Genomic DNA, 20,991 nt, shown 5'->3' on the forward strand with positions numbered 1-20,991 from the left:
GCAAAAAGATGAACTGTCCCCTCGCTAGTGCTTGCTTGTATTTCTGTTCTATTTGGAGTATAATTTCATTTTGGGCCTTCTTCCTCCCGTGTCATATGAAAGTTCTATGCTTCTTTTTGGGTATTTTTTATTTAATTCCTGTCCAGAGGGGTATAAAATGCAAGATGAATTAAGCTCCTTGAAGATAGGAACATCTACCTCTTTTCATGTACCATTTTGGGTGAATGTATATAAAATGTGTAAGGAGATGTTTCATTGAGAAGTAATCTGAAACCTATGGACTGAGTGACAACAAGTTTGTTTTCTTTTGACATGAAGGACCACGTCAATTAATGTTTGAAATTTAAATGACCTTGTGAAGGAGAAAAATAAGTACTAGCACTGTCGAAGGACCTCATGGGACTGGTATCTAAACCTTTTTCTACTAAGCACGGTCCTTTTCAGTGGGGAAAAAAATATTAAGAATATTAAGGAGAATTAGAACTGGATTTTCTTTAAGGTCCTTTCCAACCTGAGCCATTCTATGACGCACTGCTTGCTCTCTTCTGAACTAGAAGAACTTTGCCCTTAAACTGATGCAAATGCAGTAGCTGACATAGAAGAACAAGAATGCTCTCTGAGAGTTTTTGTTATGAAATACGTCAAATTTGGGTACCTTAATAAAAATACATAGTGTTTTGATCTTATTGGCTGTTGGAGCGCTTGAATAGTCAAAGAAACATTGAAAACCAGGATATTTCTGTTGTGAGGTGACTGTCGTTTGAGTTTTCTTTCGTGATGAGCCTTCTTATTTTAAAGGAGCATGATCTTTGTACTTCTTGTTTATCACCTTAATTTTTTATGAATTCAGAATGCTTTAAGAGAACTTGCTATGTCTCTTTGTTTATCTTTTTGCTTTTGTCACTATTAGTTTTGAACACATGAATGTGCGATCAGCTTTAAGAAGCTGTCCGGACACAGACCAGAAGAGGAAAAGCTGCCGCAAAGAGATGCCATGGTTTTTAACTTCCCAGCAGTTAGCTTGCTCATTCTGACTATGCAATTTTTTAAAAGCCTGCATGAATCCTGGTGTAATCTGAGTCTGCCACACTGTGATTTATGACACCTTAATGCAGGAATTTAGATTTTTGCTTGTCTGCCATGAGGCACCAATTGTAGTAAAGAGTTAACGAGGGGACATGAGTAACTTGAGCACAGAAAAATTTTGCTGCCACAGGTAGGATTTAAGCCTTACAAACGTGAACATTGTGTTATAAATATGGTAAACATTGCCTCTTGTGTATGCCATTTGACAAGGAAAAAAGTAGGCAGTGTGTTTGGAACTTGCTCCCTATAAATGATAGGACACAGAGCATTCATGCATAATTTTCTGGGGTCTGCATGTGCAGGCTGGTACCAAGTTAATATGCCACATAGGTGCAAATACAAAACATGAAAAAACCACTCACAAGTTGTTCTTGAAGTTTCCATCAAATGCCCTTTGAGTTTATACTTTATTTCTAGGAGTCCCTTAGATTTCTTTAAAACTGTTAAACATCATTTGACATGCCAATATTAAGACAGACTTATGTTTTCTTTGATTTTCTTTTAGTAAATTATTCATTATTATTATAAGTGATTGGGCAAAACTTCAAAAGGAAGAAAAAAACAGCTAAGGATTGAAACAGGAGGAACTCACGTTGAACTGTTAATACCCACAAGGAAAGTGTTTTGGAACAACAGTAACAAAAAAGGCATAGCCTTTGTCCCAAATCATTTTTCCTCTTGAGTCACTTATCTAAGGACTGTTTGACAGATTCTGGCTCCATTTAATAACAGTTTTATGCACTCTGCACTCTCATTTTGCTGTGGCATAAGGAGAACCTGTTGCTATTCAGGTGCCTATTTGGCTAACATAGATAAGTTCACGGGAAATTGGTAGCAACCAGTACATCTGGGAAGAGAGAGATCAACTCAGTATGTTCATTCCGATGCTTTAACTTCTCTTGCTTTTTAAAATTAATTTAATTTATCAGAAGTTGGTAAATGATTGAAGTAAGGGGAGGAAATGGCATAGGCTGTGGTTATTTCACGCTTGTATTTTGAGGTTGTTTTCTGGGCATGATCTGCATTCCTTGGTCTTGCTTCACTCTATGTAGTGGATGGAGATGGAGGGCTTAGCTCTGGTGTAAAGCCAGCTGTTTCTGCTAGGAATCATGATATTCATTCACAGGTTTTTCCTTCAGGTGATTTTTACTGAAATTAAATGGTCTGGGAGTTACTTGAGTAGCTTATGATGCTTTTCTACAAGCATAAGTGAAGTATTCCTGGTCTTTTAGAGCACAGCTTTTCTTTAAATTAAGCCATTTTCTGTGTGCTTTTATATAACCATTTCTTTATTCTTCTTAAAAAAAAATAAAAATAAAAAAGCAAGTTTATACAGGAGGGAATACAGGAAAGTAGAGAACGATATTTGGCATGTTTTCTGAAAAGGGTAGATTGGGTTCTTGGCATCTGTTTGTTCCATATTTCTGAATATTGGGTTGGCCACAGTTTTTCGCAGTCTTCTTTCTGAAAGCTTTGGTCAGCTTGAATTCTAGAACAGCTGGATCTTCTGTGAAAAGTAGGCGTCAAGAAGACTCTGAGGGTCCTGGATTAGCAATTTCTTTCCCCCAGTCTTTCAGGCTTTCAGTCGATTGTGGCTGACAGTGCTGTACTTAATACATTTTCTTTCCAGTTGTTTCTGACATATGTAAAGAAATCAATTCTGATATTGCTTTAGAGGAGCACCTTGTTCTCTGGTTTCTTGCTGAAAGCTCACTAAGATCTTATTATTCAGAACTCAGCAATTCCTTAGAGGAATAACTGCTGTAATTTGGACTGGGAATTTAGGTAATGGAACAGTATTTATGTGAGTCCACTTACAGTGGAAAAGAAGGAGAAGAAAAATGTGAATAAAGGAAGGAGAAATATGTCAAGTATTAGTTCAGAAAAAATTAGCATTCAGTAGTTTTGTTCATATTTTATATTAGAATGGCAGATTGTTTAAAATTTAGTCCTAAAGTCCCACAGTAGTGCTAGTAGTTAGATAGACCTCATTTTATCTTTAGGATAGCAAGAAGAATTCCCTTTTTTTTTTTTTTTTTCTTTCCTCCAAAATATGAATTTAATATTGTGACTTGTTAGATATGAATCCGTTTTGCTTTCCTAAGGGCTTGTGCATCGCTGGAGATATTAAAGATGGAATAGCCTTATTCAGTCATCAACAAGGCCGTTACAGGTTTTATTCTCTGGACTATGGTTTCTAGTATTGTGCTCTCCTGGTTTGATATGCTCTCAACAATAAGGCTGCCTTATCTTTTCTCAGGAGGATGTTCTACTGCCTAATACGAATCACTATCAAGAAATACTTAAGATATCAAGTGTACTGTTTCTAAGAGATCTGATGCAGCAGTGTATGAAATTGCTCTGTATGGAACTCGTGCTGATCCATCGACACAGGGAAGCTCAGTCTGAGCTTCATGCTTCTGGAGTTCACAGGAAGGTTCTCATCAGAGGAAAAGGTTTCTTATTTTGCTGCATATATTCCACCTAAAATTAATTTTGAACAAAACTAATGATAATTCATCCACATTGGTGAAATATGAGGTCTGCTTCAAAAATAATGCTTCCTACTTTGTTGGCCTACAACATTAGAGGCAGATGGTGGTGGTACGGCAGTAGAGAATGAAAATTCCCACCAATATTCCATTGCATTTTGTTGCTGTGTGACAGATAGAAGCAGAAGGGCAGACTAACAAAGTGGTTTCTGGCATGGAAGTGCAGATGAAGCAAAAGTGTGTCATCCAGTGGTTTGGACAGGTTATGGAGGCTCTTAATTCTCCCTTATAGATGAGTTCCTTTACTTCATGTGTCTTACTTGTCTTAAAACTCTGTCCATTTTATTAACATAAAGCAAAATTTGCTATCTACTAACTAGAACTGAAGGCAGTTCAGCATGCAAAGTCACTCTGAAGCCAAAGAAGCATGGATTTTTACCTCCCCGATTGCTAAGCAGCAGATGTAATAAAGCTGAAATATTTGTATCACTTATACTGGAAGTATGCTCAGTTATGTCACTATTTTCAGCTCATCTCTGAAGTCAGTTATGTCTATGCCTGCAGAATACCAGGAAAGCTTGTTATGAGTATTATCTACTTCATTACCTACTTCATCCAAACCAACTAAACTAGTGAAGAAATTTCTCCTCTGTAGCACCTCCCCATGACATGCCTGTAATCTTCATAGATGTTTGCAGAATTTTTGCCATCTCACGTGGTTGGACGTTTGCTGAGGTGCCTTACTGCTGGCTTAAAGAGGAAAGCAACTGAGAGAAGGACCTTTGTGACAGCAAGAGCAGAGTAACTGGTAAAGCCCATTTAGAAATCTGCAGCTTTTCTTGGCCAAGGGCTCCCCAGGGAGCTCTCTGGAAGTAGTTCTGTCCATCTGCTGAAAGTAAGGATACGTGCTGCTGCTTAGCTTTGCGCCCAAGCCTTCTTGGTAAGCTAGTGTCAAGGTTTTATCAGTGTTCAGTTGTTACTGCATCACCTGCTGAATAGACTGCAAAATGTGACTGCATGAGCAGTGGGAAGAGCAAGGGGCATTTTATGTATGTGCACTAATGTGAAGGCAATATTAACTGCAGAACCTCCAATTTGCTTTGGTCAGAAGCTGCTAAGTTTGCTTTTTGTTGTGAGGAGCAAGATTGAAAAATAAGTAAATCAAGAAGTTTTCTACTGCTTTCATAAGTATGAGTGTGAATTTAGGCCACAGAATAAAACAGAGATTCTGAATTAATACTAGGGAGTACAGCATCTGAACCTTTACCTGAACAGGCTTTTCTACTGTACCAGCTCTAAATTTCCGTTGTTCCTAACACCAACCATACATGTAAATCTTTTGAGATGTGTCTCTTTTGAGAAAATGTATCGAGAGGTGACCTTCAGTGTGCTGCTCATTGTCACCTTCTAACCAAAGCCACTATGCTCAACTTAGTAGGCAGCTCTGCTCAAAGTGCTTGACTTATGTTTGAGATGCTCTGCACTGCTCCTTCCAACGTGTGAGATATTCTCAATAGCATTTAGACTGTCAGGAATTGACAGATGCATCTGTTTTGGCTGTTCCATGTTCATAGTCTCAGTCTGCACCAGCTGTTTTCTCCCAGTCCCATTCAGGCAAGAGGGCAGACTGAGTGCCACGTATATCCTTTCTTTGTGTGTTTGTGAGAATAAGTTGTCTACTCCTTCATAAAATGCGTCTGTGATGACAATCTCATATAAATGAGGGCAACCTCTTGAGACACTATCTCTTTTTACAACCATTGTTTCTCTTTATTGAGATACACAGAACTATTTTCATGAAATAGGATAGTTTCTAAGGCTTCCAATTGTATTATTTTTTGTTTTTCTCTGTCTGTTGCTTTATAAATCAGCAAATCTCTAATGTGTTTGACACTGGGTTTCAACAGCGTAGGCAGGCATTCTGGTTTTCAATTTTCTGTTGAACACAGTGTCGGAGGGTGACAACCCACACTTTAATGGTATTGTTCCTTAATTAAATAGTACGGAATATGGATAGGAAACTGATTCCAAGGTCTTTCAAATAAGCAATTTATTTTGATACTGTTTTCCAATACCTATTTAAATGAAGGATAATGGTGACTAGTGGTTGCTTGTCTCCAGGTGCTCTTTAAATTCATCTCCATTAAACTCTGGTCCACTTTCAGACATACCTCTGGGCAGGTAGAACATGCAAGAAAAATGCATTTGATATAAGCAGTTGTTAATTCAATTGTGCTATCTTCTAGTGAGACTGTTTCAGAGAAATGCAAGTAGAAATCTAAGGGAAGTTTGTTTTAATACACGGAATGAAAATGGATTGGGAGTATGCCACTCCAGCCGTGCTCTATCATCTAAATTACTTTTGGTGACCTAATCCTTGCCAATAGCTGTTGATAGTAACCATAAATGCAAACTGACACGTGAAACCTGTTTTGTTCAACTTCAGGCAAAGACTGCTGAATTTGCCTGTTCATCAAATTGTTATGCGCCTCATATGTTTTAAAGTACTTCTATTTTCTCTCTTCGATGGTGTGTGATGCCACAGTAAGTAGTTACTAGTTAATGCTGTTTAATTTCCACCCCTATGAAGGGAGACAGGTCATTTTTACACTTTCTGTATATGAGCATGTGGACGTTCAACCTTTGAACTAAACCTTCAGTTTAGTGTTACAAAAGCAACACTAATCCCCATTGCTGGGACATCCATCAAGAAGTCCATTTGTTTAACTGTTCCACACCATAGACATGAATCCTTTGGTTTCTATGTCTATTTTTGCCACAGCATCCTCGTGTTGTCCTCTGTGCTGCCTTGACTTTTTTTCTTTGGTAGCAGACTGCTTGATAGACTTCATCACAGCATATTTGAACTGAAGAGGTCAATTGCGTAGCCTGAGCTGAACTCTGTTCCTAGCATCAGTTGTCTTGAGTGGTGTAGCTCTGCAATCCATCTTTAGTTTAAAGCATCTGTCGTGGTTTTCAACTCCTTCTCCATAACTGAAGAACCAAGTTATAACATTCAGAACAGGGCAATACAGTGAAGCACTGACATGTTTTGGTAGTTTAAAGAAGCTCCAAGTTTATTGTAGTAAAACAGGGACAGGCAGTTTGCATTTGCTTCTGCAACTCTAATCTCATCAGAGTTAAGACAGCCAAGATAAACCTAAGGCAACTTCACACTTAACATATCTTTTTAATGCAGTCATGCTTAACGGTGCTGCTGCTGTATATTCCTAGGGTAACTATGGCCTGTTTCTCAGTGTGTGCTGAAGTGTTTCTGTTTTTAATATAAGGATCTGACTTGAAGAGGAGAAAAACATCCCTTTTCCAAGTTTTTCATGCTGAGAACTACAATTAAAAGTAATTGCTTCTATTTCCAAAGTAAAACATGACTTTTAAAAGCTGTAATATTCAGCAGTACCAGGAGGACGCTTATGTCATGTTGAGACAGTTTCGATATTTCACTTTATAGGTGCTCCCATCTGCCTCTCTTAAAGCAGTTCTTCCTGAGAGATGAATGAAGCAGGTTTCTCAAAAAGGCAATATAAAGGGAAGAGGAACACAAAATACCAGAAATAGAAAAATGAAATAAATATAAATGCCGCATCAATCTGAAGGCATTTATGCAAATTGCCTCATAAATATAAACAGTGTAGACTGCTGTGATAAGTAGAGGCATTTTAGGGCTGAGATGTTTTGTATACAACTCCGATGCTAATTGTAAACGAAAAAGATTATATTGATAAATGAACCTTGTCTTACTTCTTTTCTTCTTCTTCTTCTTCTTCTTCTTCTTCTTCTTCTTCTTCTTCTTCTTCTTCTTCTTTTTTTTTTTCCCCTCATAAAATAGAGGTACAAATTGCATGAGTTAAATTTGTTTTACCTATAAGCCATTATAAATAAGAGAATCAAGAGAATGTCTGAACTTTGAGAGGAAACAGAACAACATAAAATGGGTTTAGAAACCTATCTTGATTGGGCAATGAATTGTGCTGAAACAGCTCAACATAGAAGGACATGATCAGAATATCCCAAATTGGGAAATTTAAGTTTTATGCCTGGGAAGGAGAATAGACTGAATTAAAACAAAATACAAGTTCAGATGACATTGGAAGGGGAGATATGGCTTTCTGCAGAGTTTACGCCTGCCTGGGAAAATCTGCTGTGATCTGACACATCCAGAACAACTGGACAAGTATTGGTTTTGCTGGCTTCCTTAATGTGTTGTTCCCTGGAGTGCACACTGTGGACAGAGTAAAAGCCAGATGCTTGCCAAATACAACAGAAAGGAATTACAGAATTAGAACCCTTAGCAGCCTCTTAAAACGCTATGAAACTTGTGAGATTTACACATGGCATCACTGCTTTCCGGCTTAATGAATTGGCCAAGTCCATTTTCCACTGCCCTTTGGACCTCCTCTGTAGGTCATCTCCCTGCAGAGACAGGCCAGCCTTTTAGGAGACCCAAGCTTTCAAATAGAAAAGCCATTTTTTTAAAGGCCATGCTCCTGTATCCATAGATGTAGGAAGTACTTTTAGCAGTAAGGATGGGGTAGGTTGGAGCATGTGTAGGAAGGCTGGGAAACCTGATGCCCTGACATCCTGCTCTCCATACATTTCCTGCAGGATTTGGGGCAAATTACTTTGCCTCTTTGCCTGGCAGTTACACAGTTGTGAAATGGGGACAGCTGTCCTCCTCTATTTCTCAGAGGACTTGTGAAAATAAAGGCATTAAAGATTGTGAAGCCATCTGTTGCTATGGTGATGAGGCTCATTTAGGCACTGAAGCAGCAAGATTAGAAACTAATATGTTTCCTGCACAACTTATTTAGAAATATGGATAGGCGGCACTGACGTGTCGGGTCTGGCTCTGCCTCCAGTAACAGGGTTACTGATTTTCATTGGGAACAGAATCTGTAGATTGTAGCAGGCACTCTTTGCTAAGCCTTGGTATGTTAAATGCCTCAAATTGGGTCAGTTGCATAATGCCTCATGGTTGCTTGTTACACCAGGTAAAAACAACGTGCAGGATTTTAACACCTATTATGATTGCTAGATGCTTTTGCATTTCTTGTTAGGTATTCAGAGCTCAGGTGAACGCAGTGGGAATGTGAAAATTTTGCTGGGGAGGTACTGGAGGAAAGAGCAGAGAAAGGGTATAGGGAAATGGATTTTCTTACTTCAGCCCTGCCATAAAGAGCATGCTATGGATGAGTCAGAGGCTGGGGAGGAGGATCAGTGGGATACCTGTGATACTGCTGTTGCTGGGGAAGGATGATGAAACTTACTTCCATTGTTGCTTTGCCCTGCAAGTGTAAGTTTGATATCTTGAGGCTGACAGATTTTGCAAATCTTACCTGCCTGTCTTTTCCCAATGCTCTGCATCAGTACAGCTAGTGCCACTTAGCTGTATTGAATAATTCAGGTTGGAAGGGACCTTTGGGTCCTCTGGTCCAATGCCTTGCTCAAAGGAGGGTACGCTTCAAAGCTAAACCAGGTTACTGGAATTCTTGTCTAATCAAGTTTTAAAAATCTCCAAGGATGAGTATTCCATATCCTTTATGGGCCCCAGTTTCAGTTCTGATCCACATTTTTCACTATTATTTAACTAGAATTTTCTTTGATGCTGCTTATCCCTGATGGGTCTTTATTGGACTCTGAGGAAAAACTGCAGTACCTTGAAGCCACGAGACTGTGCTTACAGGACATTTGCTTATTAGCAAATGCTGCATGACCAGAAATCTTCCTGCTTGCAAGGCCTGAGCTTCACCCCACGTGGGACAGCCCTCTGCCACACTGCTGCTCATTCTCAGCCTGAGTCCTTCCTGCATTATGCTGCTGTGCACCATCTGTGTTTGCCCTTGGAAATAAAAAGACTGGAAAACAAAAACCTACTTATGATGAGGAGCTTTAATAAGCACTTGATACAAATAGAGGAAGCATCTGGGGTCGGCTGTAAGATGTTTGCTTTTAAATGGCCTATCAAAGTATGAGATGCTTTCTCTAAATCTGATCTTGAGAGAAATCTGAGTTCTATATCCCATTTCCAGATGGCATAACTTAATATCATGGTGAATTATTTGGCACACTTTAAACAAATTCTTCTTCTCTCTGCACCTGAGACAGAAGCATCATCAAATTATGTCTGGAAAGTTTGGTGAATTATTGTTTCTTATACTTAAAAACATAATACAGCTTTTCAGACTTTTCTGGGACCTGGTTAGTATTCTCTCTTTTTAAACCTAACATGACTTTTCTCCTATGTGTTTGTGTTTGGGAGTTATTCTAGCACACCATTCTCAACCATCTGTTTTTGTTCAGTGTTTTGAATCTTCTTCCAGCTTCCCTATAGCTCAGAAGTCTCCAATGCAGAGGGAGAATAGGCTCCAGTAAAACACTAGAGTGGTTAAGTGGTTCCAGCATGACCAGCGTGAGTTTGCTCTGTTTTTAAACAATGTGAATATGAACTAAATGAAAATGCTCTGAAGGAGAAGGACAAGGCAGGAAAACTTCTTATTTTCTGTATCTTGCTGAGACATTGTAGTCAGAAGTAACAGGAAAATTGATCATTTTCTCACATCCAGGTGATGGCGCACATGGCCTCTATTAGCTGACAACAAATTTAGATTATGTTTATGTTGTAGCCAGCTTTGTCAGTGATTTTCTTTTGAAGTAGTAAATAATATTAATTGTGTAGAACAGAAGCATAAATACTCTTCTTTACCACTCTCTGCTGTTTAGAACATTATTTTGAGAAGGATTTGTATTTCCTACAGTTTTTAATATTAATTTGTTAAGTCATTCATGGCGTGTTCAAGTGATTAAGACTCAAGGTCTGCTTTCCTGTACCTCTAGGTCATTGCAATGAATTTCAGTTTTTATTTGCTTCTGTTGCCTGAAGTACAAGCCAACAATCACATGTAAATGCACTTCAGAAATTCCACCGGTGTTCCATGAACACTGGCTTATAAATTGAGTTGAGACAGAATAGGATGCAGCTGAAACATAAAAGTAAAAGGTTGCAGAACTGTATTCCTGCAGCTGGGACCATGCCTTGGGGGGCATTTATCAGTTCAGACAGCCTCCTGATTAGGACTCAAAGAAACACAGGAAAGCACAGTGAGGGTGGATGTAGGAATAGGGCATTGCAGAACATACAAGCCAAAATCAAACATCTGAGGAGTCAAAATGTCAGATATGGAGTGGCCGAAAAACAATTGGAAGTCAGTCAAAGGATCCCAAAGCCATCACAACCAAAGCAAAATGTGGTCAGAAACAGGGATAAGGCAGGAATGAGTGGTGCTGACCCTTAGAGCAATCTCAGGATGAGGTGTAAGAGCCCCACGTAGCACAGTGGTGCTGTCCCCATGTCCTCCATGCCTGCCTGGGTGCTGCCACCATGCCTTAGGCTGACTGTGAACACTCTCCAACACCTCTGCAAGCTGTCCTGCTCAGTTGCATTTGCAAATTCTTAAACACTTTCTCCTTGGCAATGCCTCTGCAAGGAAACGAGTGACACTTAGGTCTCTTTCCTTTCACTGTCGGCCTTGTTCTTTGGCTTGTCAGGGTTATTATCATTAAGGGGTTGCAAAGCTCTCTTCAGCCTGTTAGCAATTAGCAGACTGTGGCCTGGGATTTCTGAGACAGAAGATGTGGCCTTGCAAAAGCAGTTACAGCTGAGAGTGGTGTCTTTGCTGTGCTCTCTTAATGCGTAATTGACTGCTCCAGGGCAGAGAGGGAATGAGCAGACAGAAGTATCGGGGAAAAGTGTATCGTTCTGCTTTTTCTTCATCTGATCCAAGCACTTGGTTGAATCTACAGTGAGCAAGGCATGCTTGTAATTGGCCTGACTTTTCTTTGCTGGGTTTTGTTATTCCCCGAACTATTTGGAGCTCTCCAAAGTTTTGGTGTTAAGTCTAAAGGAAGGATTTCTGTATGTTATACTCAAAATGGAGTAAAAGGTCTTCAGGGCCAAAAGCCTTTGGACCTTTGTGGTGCTACCATACTGGAAACCCAAGTTAAACACTCTATCACCACTGCAAGCTTTGTCTCTGCCTTAGAAACTGGACTAGTATTTTGTGGACTAACCTTTGTGTCTGTGAAAGCAGACTTGCACTGTGGTTCAGACCTGGTAGAAGCGAAGTTCTGCTGATCTGGAAGAAATGGTTCTTTGTTCCTATTTTCTTCCACTGTTTGGATAGAGAATGTTTTATGAAAAATGACTGTGTTCCAGGTAGCTTTGTTGCAGCTGATAGCTATAGCACTGCCATGTAGCTGTATCATCTCAGTGACTGCAATAAAAGATTCAGTGGGCTTGATTCTGCTCTCCATCTGATGTGTTTATGCCAGCAGGCTTCTGTGGCTGTATTATTGTTTGTTTCTAACAGTGTCAGAACAAGAACAGAGCTTCTGGGGACAAATATAGGTAAATGGAATATTTCTTTGGAATTCAACTCATTCGTTGCTCTCCCTCACCTGTCTAAGAGCAGACTACCCTGGCAAGGCTCTGAACCAACTTCCCATATTGGTCCTGTTCCAAGAAGGTCATCTGAAAAGTTGTACCACTTGGCAGCGATTTAAAAACAAATAATCAAACCTACTTGTCTCATTTCTTCAGAAGAGAGAGAAAGGGCACCAGTCTTAAAGAGAAATTTTTGAGCTGTGAATTCCAAGGAGACAGTGGCATCAACTACGGCCATGACAAAGTTGGAGGAGAATGCAGATTTAAGAATTACTCTATCCTTACTGAATAGTTGTTAGCTAAGGGTGGAGGAGAGTGGATTTTACATGGTCCCTTGGTTAGTGAGCTTGAGTGCATTATATACTGCTATTATGCATTAAATGCACCATGTACAAGACAAGATGTCTCAGTAGAGTTGAGGTCTCTAAAGTCAGATATAGTAGTGGCTGTCTTCAGCTCTGTCTTTAGTGTGAACATCTTTGCCAAAGGAGGGAACTTGTTTTAATTGACTTTTTTTTCTCTGCCAACATTTTGCTTTGGTAAAATAAGTGAAAAATCCTATTAGACAGGGGAAGGAAAAAAGAGAGGGACTTTTTGTCCCTCAGTGTGTTCTGAATATTTGAAGGATGTGATGTTTAGAAATCAGTGAAAGCTAGATGGGATTTAAATATTAAGGGGCAGGAATTTGCCTTCAGGTAAAGGATGATATTTGCATGACTCATGTTGTTAGGTGAACATTCCTGTGTATTGGTGACCTTTTACCTTGGTAGCAATGGGAAATATGTTAAGTAGGGGGCCCAGTTCTTCATCATGTTCCACCATAGGAAATGATTAGAGGGAACTCAAAAATAGTGTGTAGCATAACAAGATGCTGAACTAAATATTTTCACTGCTCAACTAAATCTCCCATTGCTTTTAATAACACACTATTTTTTTTTTTTCTTTCTTTCTTTTTCCCATGAATACCATACAAGAAGAGGAAATCTTGTAACAACTGCTATGGAAGCCATGAATTTCACTGCAATTTCATTTCTATAGTTTAAATTATATGAAAGAATATGCTGATTTATCTGCTTAACCACGTCTCTCCTCTGCCTGGTATTACAATTTTCAAGGTATCCAAAGAGTATGAATGTTTTGGTGGAGGTTTGTATGGTTTCTATAATGCATCGATACTTGAAACATTTGTCAAGTATGTAAACAAAGTTTATTGAATTTATTCTTTCCTGTTTAAGTCTTGTACGGGCCAGGAGTCCAAAAGAGAATTAGAAAATGGTGTTCTGCATGTCTGCTAATGATGACTTAGGATTGCTGATACTTACTGAACTTGTAGTGAAAGGCTTTTTTTCCTGTTTTAAGGGGAAAAGATCTATTTTATCAAACTGTAGCCACAAGTATTCAAGATTATTTTTCTGATTGGATGTTATCTGAGCTGCCTATGACTGTATCTTTAGTGTCAGTCTTTATGTTGGTCTTTTAGCTGATGCAATATAAAGAAATCATAAACAATGGAGTATGTTTATGTAATTCAAATAAAATAGTGATGCAGATAAAAATAGCTAAGTTCCATTAACTTTTCAGACCATAATAGTGAAACACTTGTAAGTCGTAGGATACGCTTGAATGTCTGTAGTACCAATTTATCCCTCTGCTTAGTCATTCATTTCTATTTAGATCTTGGTGCTTCTGTGCAGCCTGTGATTAGATTGGCAGTTCTCATTTAAACCCTAACTCATTCAGTCTTGGTTATCAAATAGCTTAAAAGGCAAGAACAAACGCTGTTGTTTTTAAGATGTACTGATATATGATTTGCATCCTTACATGTGGTATAGGCTGGATTTACCAGAGTAAATGTTCTTTCATCTGTAGTTTTCTTTGTAGGTATTTTGTGTTTTGTTGTGTGGGTTCAGTACACAATACTTTAAATGTTATATTTGTTCCAAATTCGTTGTATATTTGTTGTAGCGAATCAGAGCGGAGCAGGATGAGAAAGTAGCATGTTTTGTAAAAGAGAAAAATTTTACTTTACAACTCTAGGAAGTGGAGGAACCGGTACTCCCAAAAATATCCCTACCCATCAGTACTGCATCTCTGGCTCCATTCAACTTTAGTTTTCTGACTAGCAGTACTGTGTCATCGTCACCAAGCACTGTTTCAACATCAGTGATGAACAAGGTGAATCTATGTTGTATGCTATAAATGCTTTCCTGTATGAGTCTGTATCTGCTCTTTTGCAAGTTAACTTCTGTGGTGCTCATGAAATTAACTGGTGTTAGTTCATACTGAGTTGAGTAAGTCAGAGCTGTATTGCAGTTTGGAGAGAAAAATGCAGTTTTTTGATTGTCAGTCTTAGACTTGCAAATGTCTGGTTTGGTTTTGGAACTGTGGCAGAAAATGAAGTTGCATCAGCTTCTTTTGCATTTAAGAAATCAGATGAGAAAAAGGACGAAACTCCTGCATCAAAGAGAGGCTTCTCTTTTGGTAACGTGGAGTCGGCTCCTGCCTCGCAGTTTGTTTTGGGAAGGACAGAAGAGAAACAGGATTCTGTCAGTTCTGCTCCTCCGTTACTGTTTGGGAAGAAAGTTGAGAATGAAGAGTCAAAGGCACAACCTGTCTTTTCCATTGGGCAGCCTGAACGTACCAAAGAAGAAAGCACAGCAAAACCTATGTTCAACTTCAGCTTTGTTAAACCATCGGAGAAAGAAACTGAGCAGGCAAAGCCAACTTTTTCATTTGGGGCCCAAGCCAATACTTCAGGTAAGCAGAATATCTTTTATCTTCAGTTGTCTAAGTCCCTCAGATGGTACCTCTGAAGTCATAAGTTACAGAATCTGTAGGAGTTGCTGGGTTCATGTACTGGAGCTTTAGAAAAAGCTTAATTACTCTGTGTAGTGTGATTTGTGTTCCAGTTGTTGACGTATAGACAATTAGTAGAATTCCTGTTTTGATTTCAGTGAGTTTTAAGACTAGGTTTAGACAAAAAATATATACATATTGTCACACATTAAGGAACCTGTATTGCATCCCACATGAGCATGGATGGTTTGTATGGTTTCTGTGCTAGCAGCATAGTTGGTGGTACAGTCTTTAGCGTGGTGACAGAGGCCTCATGCGATGGTTTTCATAGTGAAAGGGGATGTGAGGAGGTGTCTCATTCATGTGTTCTTGCAGCTGTGCTGCTGCAATTTACTGCCATGAAGGTGTGGAAATTGCTTAATAGGTACTACACAGTTTTGTGCATCTTTAACCTTCTGAAAGAGCGGGCTGAAAGATTTTAGTAACAATTGCCATGTGGAAGAATTCTGATTCTGATTTCATGACTTATCAGCCATGGTTTGCAGAACAGCGTTCATTACTCACTTCTACTAACTTTGGAAGTTATAAGGGAAGGAACAGAGAGAATAAAAGCAGCGCATGGGGTTATGGTTCTTATGATTGAGTTGAAGTTCTGGAGTTTGATTTAACCATGGAAATTTGATGAAACACCTTGTGTAAAAATGAGATTTTAACGAGCCTTCTTCAGCACAGTAGAGAGTCCCTTAAAAGTGGCATAGATGAAAAGGGTCCGTAACTTCTGGAAAAACAGCAGTGGGAAATCAAGAACAGGGTCAGGTGTAATAATGAGAGAGCAGAAGCTTAGGGAAAGCTGAAGAACTGCATACTTTAAAAGATAACTTTAAATGTAAAATTGCACTCAGTACTTTGTTACAGTTCTGTAACAGGGGGCTGTTCTCCATGGCTCCCAAAAGCAGGTCTTGAAAGTACTGAATTACAGTGAGCTTAAGCCAAAAGAGTGAGGCTGCAGGATGATGGGCTTAGCCAGCTTTAGGGCTGTAGGCACAGGGCTGTAATTTCAGGAGAGGCTACAAAAGCAGCTGTACCACTGTGGGTTGTTTTTTTTTTGCTGTGTTATTTAGCAAACTACAGAAGTGTTGCAGGTAATGCATGTTGTTCTTCTCAGAGCATCTGAAGAATAGTTTTGTTTGAGGAGCTGAGATGTACTGGTTCATTCTGGTTCCAGTTGTTATAGCCAGTGCTTGGTGTCCGTAACTACTAAAGCCTAGAACTGTGGTGGTGTCATCATTCTTCACAATTCTCCCATTCCTTTAATTGCACATGGCAGCGATCAGTGTATTAAACCTGGATTTTATGTAATCCACAGTAGCTGGATAATAGTTGAGACATCGTCCAGCATTTCTCCTTGTACAGTGGCTGGAACAGGGTCTCTCTGTTGCGCTTGGTTTGCCGTCTTGCAGCGTTTTATGTTCTGTTCTCCCTCTCAGATCAAGGAGCAGCAAAGCCATCCTTCAGCTTCTTGAGCTCTAGTTCCTCCAGCGCAGCCGTACCTGCCACTTCAGCCAACAGCAGCAGCCTGTTTGGCAGCGTCACTTCTTCCTCCAACCCTGCACCAGTTCCCACTCCCTTTGTGTTTGGGCAAGCCAGCAACACTGTGAGCAGCACCGCTTTTGGCAATTCTGCAGAATCTACAGCATCTCAGTCATTTGGCTTCTCTCAAGAAAACAAACCCACCACCACATCTTCCACCACTGGTGCAGCAGTTAATCCATTTGTCTTCGGTTCAGGAGCCAACAGTAGCAATGCAGCAAGTTCTGGCTTTACCTTTGGAGCCACGGCCACATCGAGTTCAACAGGTACATTTAAGCAGGTGCTTTTGTTTTTGCTCTTAGATCACAAAAGTGGAGCAGGGAAAGAGTGTTTCCTGGAGAATAGATAGGGAAAATGCGTGGAAATTGAGAAAAGTAGTGAATATTTACATCCAACAATATATAAACAGTGCTAATGCTTGGGGCTCAGGTCAAGTTTTGAGGCAGTCTGGGAAATACAGTTTAGGGATCAACTGGCTGTGGTGATATTTTGTGCATTGGATAATCCTTTACTGACTTTCATTTGCATAGGAACTTGTCATTGTGAGAATGAATTTCCCTCTTCTCAGTATCAATCCAGTGCTGAAGGTTAAAAGTTAGTTATAACTTGAATTTTTCTCTCCCATACCTAAAACTCTTCGAGCGTTGTAAATAACATCAAGATTTGTACTATCCACCCTTCACAGGTGTATATTACAAACACAGTATTGATATATGCAGCTGCTGCTTTGTAAAGCATGACTTCTAATGAGCACGATAGCCAGTCCTTCATTTTCTTGGTCTTCATAATCTTCAAATCTTCATAAAAGTACTGGAATGTGGGGATACAAGAAAAGCTGTTCAGAGCAGCAGCTGTGGAGCAAGATAAACAGCATGGGAACCAAGGACACCTCTGCAAGGAGAAGAAGAGTCTCACAGCTCTGATTGGATATGTGCCTGCATGGACAGTTGAAAAGTGTTTTGTAGAATGCTTTGTTGACATATAAGGTGTTTGGGAAAGTTGTAAGGGCGGGTGGGAAAGCTAGAAAATAACAACTTGTGAAGGTATATAAGGGATGTGAGAACTTGTAATAAACGATTTGGATCGTTCACATCTGAGTCCGTGTCGAGTCGCTGCACTGGAATGCTTTTTAGTCCGTCTTAACTTCTGTTTTTTTTCCTGGAAAAACAATCAGCCATTCCAAGTTACATTGCAGCAGTTGGTATTTTTGTGTTGCGTGACGTCTGCTTAAATTGCATTTAGATTAATAGCGCTATTTAGAAGGTCTCTTTTTGCTCAGCAGAAGTGTGTATGTTTGAAGTCACAGCTCAGTCCTGTATTTTTTTCTCATTATTTCTGCTGGCCATGCAGAACCAAAGCAGCTAATTGAATGAGCTTGTTTGCTATTATATGGAGAGACAGAATTATTCTGGTAGCTCAGTTAGGTCCCTGCAAGCCTGATGTGGTCTCCAGAAATTGATAATTGTAAACATTTGGATGAGGAAGGGGAGCAGTTGCTTATGAGAGGAAAGATTGGCGTTCTCCTCATTCTAATAGATCAGGAGCTGTGTTTTGAACGCTTAAAATAATACAAATAAGTGAGTGAGTGTTCTTTACCCGTGGTATAAATAAGTCTTAGTAATACAAATCAGCTTGTGCTCTTTGTGGGAGCCTGCTTCTAGAGCATGAATGGCTAACAGTAATTTGAGTCTAGACAACCCGTGTTTGAGGTGTGCGTTGTCTGACTCCTTTAAGTATGCTGTTTTTCATGTAACTTACAAGAAAAGGTAGGATTCCTATCATGAATGAGGTGCTGTTTGTTGTTTTACCTACTTGGCTTCAAACATAAAGCTCTGTAACAAACAAAACAACTCAGCACATACTGAAATTTCTCTTCTTTTCCTTTAGGGTCATCCTCTACATTTGTCTTTGGGTCTGGGTCTTCAGCGCCTGCTGCTGGACCAGCATTTGGTGCCAGTCAGCTACCAGCATTTGGCCAGAGCCAGGGCCCTGGCCAGCCAAATGCTCCCAGCTTTGGATCTTTGTCGACATCACTGTTTTCATCTGGCTCTCAGCCTGCGCCTCCTGCCTTCGGCTCTGTGACAAGCAGTACTGTGTTTGGACAGCAATTGAGCCAACAGCCAGGTTTTGGCTCTGGTGCCTCCAATGCTGGTGAGTGTTGACCATCCTTTTCGTTTCAGGTCTCAAAGAGAGCTTGGTTAGTCAGTGAGTTGGTTTCCATGAAGTGCAGCTGAAGTTTAGTGAATGAAATTACTTCTGCCTTTTGTACATACTCTACTGTAAGAATTGCCCTCCATAGAGGGAGAAGACACAGGGTTAAGTATTTTGCATCTGATTCCTTACTGCCGGAGAGGTACACTACCTTCACCAATAGGTTGTACATTGTTGTATATTGTGGTGCATGCAGCCATAGACTAATGGCAGTACAGGTAGCAGCAGACAGTTCCTTAGCAATTTGCCAGCAGTCTAAAAATCTCTTTATGATGCTCTACTGAAACAAATGACGTTGTCTAGGTGTTGTTCCTGTTGTAACTTAGCATTTCTGGTAAACCTCCCTCCCACCCCAAGCTGTGCCGCCTTGAGCAAGGTCTAAGCAATGTATGTTAGAGGTGGTGGGAGGAAGGAGGGGAGGACTTTCCTGGAAAGAACAAACTCAAATTTCAACTTTCTTATTCCCTTCTCCTTCTACCCCGTCTTTCTCAGGTCCCGTATTCCAGTTTGGGAGTAGTACTTCTAATTTCAACTTCACGAGTAACCCAGAAGTATTTACTTTTGGTGCAAATCCTCCTGCACCGGCAGCATCGGTACTACCTTCCGGCTCTTCAGGATTTTCATTCAGCCAACCTGCAACGTTTACAGTGGGGTAAGAGACCAAATCAGATTTTCACTTGAGCTTTTGGTACTATCTGTGGAGCGCAGGCAGCCTCTACTGATGTTAAATTGCGAGGTGCTCAGATGTACTTCGGAATTTATGTCTAAGGACAGCATCTCTCCTCGCTCTGTTAGTGTGACTGGCTAAGTAGGCAACGATGGCTTTATAGCAGCACAGCTCTCAGAAATATCATGCAGCCATGAGAAGTGTTCTTGAAAAATAAGATCTGAATTGAGCTGTTACGCTGCTGCTTACCTGCTGAATGAGAGAGATTTCATTGCTTTTGGTTTCTGGAACTCTCTTCCCATTCATCATACGTTGTCTGTTGCCAGCTGCTGAGTAGTGAGCAGCCAGATGATAAAACAGTTGTTCTGGAATATCTGCTCAGTGCTGCTACTGAACTGTCAGCTAACAGTAGGGAACGTCAGCTGGGTTTAGACCGTCGTGAGACAGGTTAGTTTTACCCTACTGATGATGTGTCGTTGCGCTAACTCTGCGTTGTCCTAACTCTGTGCTACCGGTTTCTATTCATAGGACTAATGGAAAAAATATTTTCTCTGCCTCCGGATCTTCAGTTCCCGGTCAGAAGATAAAGACTGCAATTAGACGTAAAAAGTAATCGGCAGATTGGTAAAGCAACTTTCAAAGCAGCTGCTGCCCTGCATTGTTCAGTTGTTGGGATCGTACCTCGTGCTGGGTTAGCTGAAGTCAGATCTGCCTAAAGTGTTGCAGAAAGGAACCAGGTCGAGACTCGAACTCGTGGGTACTCCAGGGTTGATTTTATTAACAAGCTCAGTGCTCAGGTGAAACATGCATACAGAGCTTGGGTCACTCCTAGTGAATGACCCTTAAGCTTTACAAACGTCCTATATTTATATGATTAGGTAAACATTACATCATTTATGTTATTCATTTCTCGTGATTAATCAATACATCTTCAGTCCTTCTTTCTCGTGTTTCATCCTAGGCCCAGGCTTCATGCTTCACGTGTTACTCTTCTTTTGAACTTGTCCAGAAATTCATTATCTTCTTTCATCCGAGCCATCCGGGCTAGACCAGTCCATTCCATCTGTCTTATGGTTAAACTATACATTTTAACTGATTAACTACTAAATAGCAATGTCAGCACTATTATTGTCTACCTCTGCTGTTTCATAACTTCACAATACTCTAACACCCCTACATGGGTCATGGTTCAGGGCTATACAGGGGATACTTGAGTAGCATATTGGTTGAGAAATTTACCATTTTTCCTAACAGTCCCCCCTTTTCTAATAGCTACTTTCCCAAGTATTCTACTGATATCCACCAAAAACTATCTTAGGTGGCGGTGGTGCCTTTACAGTTAAAGCAGACCCCATTCGCATACAGCATTGTATTAGTACATAAACAATAACAATCAGAACAATCACAACAATTATAATCAAGATAATTTTCTTAGCAATAGCAGAAAGATTTGGCAACCAGGATGTCAGCCAATGCCATGTTTCAGAAAAACCCCATCGAGTATCATCCTTCTGTATTTCTTGCATTGTCTTACTTACTTCCCATATTTTCCCAACATCAGTTAATAATTCTCCAGTTTGATCAACATACATACAGCAACTAGCATTCAATACAGTACACACTCCCCCTTGCGAAGCTAAAAGCATATCTAGTGCCATTCTATTTTGCAAAACTACTTTAGATAAGTTTGT

The 20,991-nt window shown here is 40.0% G+C and overlaps 1 protein-coding gene across 1 annotated transcript; it reads left to right on the top strand.

The window, feature by feature from the left end:
* Positions 1-14,327: 14,327 nt before the first annotated feature.
* On the top strand, positions 14,328-20,425 carry LOC146760377 (nuclear pore complex protein Nup153-like; the record flags this gene model as incomplete). Its single annotated transcript, XM_085551543.1, has 5 exons — positions 14,328-14,793; positions 16,320-16,688; positions 18,310-18,573; positions 19,126-19,285; positions 19,829-20,425. Coding segments are annotated over 5 exons (1,344 nt in total), but the record flags the coding sequence as incomplete, so codon positions are not given.
* Between the last annotated feature and the right edge of the window lie 566 nt (positions 20,426-20,991).

The sequence above is a fragment of the Coturnix japonica genome, chromosome 6 (genome assembly GCF_054131305.1).
Source record: "Coturnix japonica strain WE chromosome 6, WE-NBRP24, whole genome shotgun sequence".
In the NCBI taxonomy this organism is placed as follows: Eukaryota; Metazoa; Chordata; class Aves; order Galliformes; family Phasianidae; genus Coturnix; species Coturnix japonica.